The sequence below is a fragment of the Vigna radiata genome, unplaced genomic scaffold (genome assembly GCF_000741045.1).
Source record: "Vigna radiata var. radiata cultivar VC1973A unplaced genomic scaffold, Vradiata_ver6 scaffold_327, whole genome shotgun sequence".
Classification (NCBI taxonomy): domain Eukaryota; kingdom Viridiplantae; phylum Streptophyta; class Magnoliopsida; order Fabales; family Fabaceae; genus Vigna; species Vigna radiata.
This window is the reverse complement of record NW_014543614.1, coordinates 129,599-133,265: the sequence shown is the minus strand read 5'-3', so window position 1 is coordinate 133,265 and position 3,667 is coordinate 129,599. Positions and strand designations below refer to the sequence as shown.

Below are 3,667 nucleotides of genomic sequence, written 5' to 3'. Positions count from 1 at the left end.
TTGTTTGATGTTTAATGTTTGACGTTCAGTACGAGAGTTCTACGAGTTATGAGTTAATTACTAGAATGTGACGAAAAAATTTAAGCATCATAATATTTTAACAACACTTTAAACTTTTTGACATACGAATTGCATTTGTTTGTTTAAATTTATTTTAAGAAAATATTAAAAATGAACCAATCCCAATCTACTAAAAAGTTGTAAAAAAAAATTGTTAAAGAAACTTTTTCCAAAATTTAATATGTATATATAAGATTTTTTAAGTTATAAGATGATGAAAACTTATTAAATATATATAAATTAGTATAATAATAAGATATATTATTTCAATAATTACGTTAATTATATACTTTGTTATATATGTAAAGGTTTGAAAATTTATAAAGTCATTGGGTCTATATTGAGGCAGCCTAGCCCATAAAGCTAAGGACTCATGACTTTAGGAAGAAGTTTTCTAAAAATGAAAATTCCTTTATTTTGTCACCTTTCTTTCTCTCTCTAAAACCCTTGCCCTAAAATTCTCTCTGTCTTCTCTCTAGATTTTCTCTTCATTGAACCGATCAACTTTTGATTTCAAGATGCTTCCGCGCTCACTGCACCAAGGGCTTCAGTTTGAACCAAATATTTTTCCATTCCGACCGATAAGTGTCTTTTTCCCTTTTCTTCAACAGTTCTTGAACCTAGGGCATGCAACTTGCTGGTTGCATGTTACTGATAGCTTTTCCTTTAGTTTCTCTGTCCCTTCCAACTCTAAGAAATGTGCTCTGCACCAATTTTGATGGCTTATAAGTGCTGTCAAACTCGCCTCTGTGAGAAGGTACTACTAGATCGTTCCTAGGAGTGGTATTGTTAAGCTTTCCAGGTAAGGGGAGCTAGTTATGAGATATATGATGTGCATGTTTGATAAATTGAAATTTGGTGTACTGTTATATTATATTTTTGGTTTTGAGTATGTTGAGTTATAAATTGTTAAGAGTTATAAATTGTTGAGGCTTTGAAATTGTGTAATTGTGGTGTGTTGATTATCAGTGACTTTGATAAGTTGTTGGCTATAATTGATTTTGTTGAAAAAGGTTGGAGTAAGGATTCTGTAATGGCATTGATATGGGTAGTATGTAGGTACACAGATACTGTTTTAGGCTAAGGAAGTAAAATATAAAAATTGGGCATTTAAGGTCTAGAGTACAACAGATTAGTTTAGGTAACTTAAATAAATTAATTAAAACTGGTTGAGAGCCTTTCTTTGTTGGTAGGATAGAAGCCGACTTAAAAAACTGAGTTGGCACATCCTTGATCATAGAGCAGTCCTGGCCTGGTCCAGTCAATTGTAACTAGTCTTATGTGCTAGCGTCGAAGTTGAGTCTCATGCGTTCAGACATCTGAACCCTCTCCAGTGACCAATTGGGTAGTGAGGTGAGGTTGGGAGTAAGCATTTTGTAGTAATATATAATTTAGCAGGCCCTTTCATAATTAAGGGAGAATTGTAAGCTATTTGGATGGTGATTTTGTGCATTTGAGGTAATGAGTGCATTTGGTATGTTTGGGCAGTTTAGACAAGTCAGTTGTGACTTGTTAAGTAGATAAAATTGAACAAAAACACATTAAAAATGACAGAATTGAATTAGAGTCCATAAGTCATAGGATGCGATGTTTTGAAGTTAAATTCAAGCCTAAACAACTTTAGAAGCACTGTATAATTGGTAAAATCCATCTAAATAAGTTTAAATAGGTGCCTATCACAAATTTGGGGTGTTAAAAGTTAGAAGAATATTATATATATATATATATATATATATATATATATATATATATATATATATATATATATATATATATATAATATGGAAATATAAGTTAGGAAAGTGTGATATATTATATTAATATAATAAGGATATATAAGATGCAGGGAAGTACTTATGATATAAATTGTTATAATAATATTTGTATATAAAAGAACATATGAGATATATTATATTAATATATTATATATAAGAGATGTAAGAGAGTAAATATGATAATAAATTATATTAAAATAATATTGTTTTATAGAAAATTAGTAATAAAGATTACGTATGATATTAAATTTTACAAGTTGGAAATGTATTATTTTTACAAGAAATTGTAGAGCTTTGTAGTGCGATTGAGATAACATGACAATATTGTCTATTTGAGATGATTGTGGTACATATGACGTGATCTTTAAAGCTTAAACATGTGGTTTGATTATAATTCAAAGGTACACTAGTAGAATAAGAGCTTTTTATAACAACTGTATTATAACGGAGAAAAATTATCTGTTATAATAGGTTGATATTATAAGGTAGTTTTGTAAATCAATTATAATATGAAACGTAATGGCAAACTTGTAAATAAGTGTAAGATCTATTATAACGTATTTTTCTAAATCCGTTATAATATGAAACGCAATAACTAAGTTCATAACCTATTATAACAGAATTTTAGAAATTCGTTATAATATCTACTGCTTTCTAAACTCCCACGCTTCCCTAATTTCATTTCAACGTTTTCTCATTTTGTTTCTCCTCTCTTCGCCTCTTCCTTCTTTCCTCATTTTCGTTCCTCAATTCATTTCAACGTTCCCTAATTCCGCATCAACACCATGCATCTCTAATTTCTCGACACTCTCACACCACGCATTTCTAATTTCTCGGCACTCCTCCCTCTGAACACACTCCGAGAACACTCCCTCCGTGGTTGTGGTTTAGACTATAGAGAGAAGAAGAGCTAGGTTAGGGGAAGATGTGTTCGTCGATATCTCCGCGCGAATTGAAAGCACTGTGGTTGTGCTTCNTTTTATCTTCTTCTNCATTGGAANGAACCCTAATCCATCCCTTATCGATCGGAATCAATGGAGGGAATGNTGTCCGCGAACGAGCAGCAGAGCATGGTGTCTTCGTTCCTTGAGGTGGCTCAGGGCCAAATTGCCGAGACTGCGCGCCAGTTCCTCCAGGTTTCACTCTCTTCGGAATTCCCCAATTTCACATCGCTATTACTCATCATTGTGTAATTTTGAAATTTCTAACTATTCATAAGGGTGGAGAGTGAATTTTAATCAAGAGCGAAGTATAAAATATTGTTTTTTGTTAACAGATCTAATGAATATTAGGGTTGTTGCTGTGATTGATGTTGTAACAGGCTACCAGTTGGAAGCTTAAGGAGGCTCTTCAGTTGTTTTTGATAGGTAGTGAAAGTGAGGCAGTGCTGCCTCCAACTTTGCACACTCCGCCTTTGGAAAATGTTGATTCCTGGACTGACCAACCTCCCAGGTGGTATTGCGATTCTTGTGCCCCTTTTCAGTGATTTTTGTGGGTTTTCTCTCTAACTTCTGCTTGTTGTTTCAGTGAACCTATGAAGGACCCATCGGGGAGTGAACGTGTTGGACTTAATGAGGCAGAAGAAGTGCGCCCTCCCTTACCTGTAATTAGGGAAACTCTCTATGATGATGCAATGCTGTATGGGTATGTTTTTCTTTTTGTCAGAGATGCAATGCTTTATTATTTGGTGTGTTTTTAAACTCTGGATTATATATTTGTATAATCTGGAAGCTGTTTATGTCTGCCTTTTATAAATGTGAAACAAAATAAGGTGAACGAAAGATGAATGGTTGAGTCCGGATAGGGAATCTTGTTATCCATACATAACTCGA

At 33.2% G+C, this 3,667-nt stretch overlaps 1 protein-coding gene across 1 annotated transcript; it reads left to right on the top strand.

The window, feature by feature from the left end:
* The first annotated feature begins 2,527 nt into the window (after window positions 1–2,527).
* LOC106754647 (plant UBX domain-containing protein 7-like) lies at window positions 2,528–3,599 on the top strand. The gene is made up of 3 exons (XM_014636695.2): window positions 2,528–2,971; window positions 3,157–3,287; window positions 3,363–3,599. Exons 1-3 carry the CDS (start codon window positions 2,870–2,872, stop codon window positions 3,532–3,534), a joined length of 405 nt encoding a protein of 134 aa, XP_014492181.1. The 5' UTR covers window positions 2,528–2,869; the 3' UTR covers window positions 3,535–3,599.
* The last annotated feature ends 68 nt before the right edge of the window (window positions 3,600–3,667 follow it).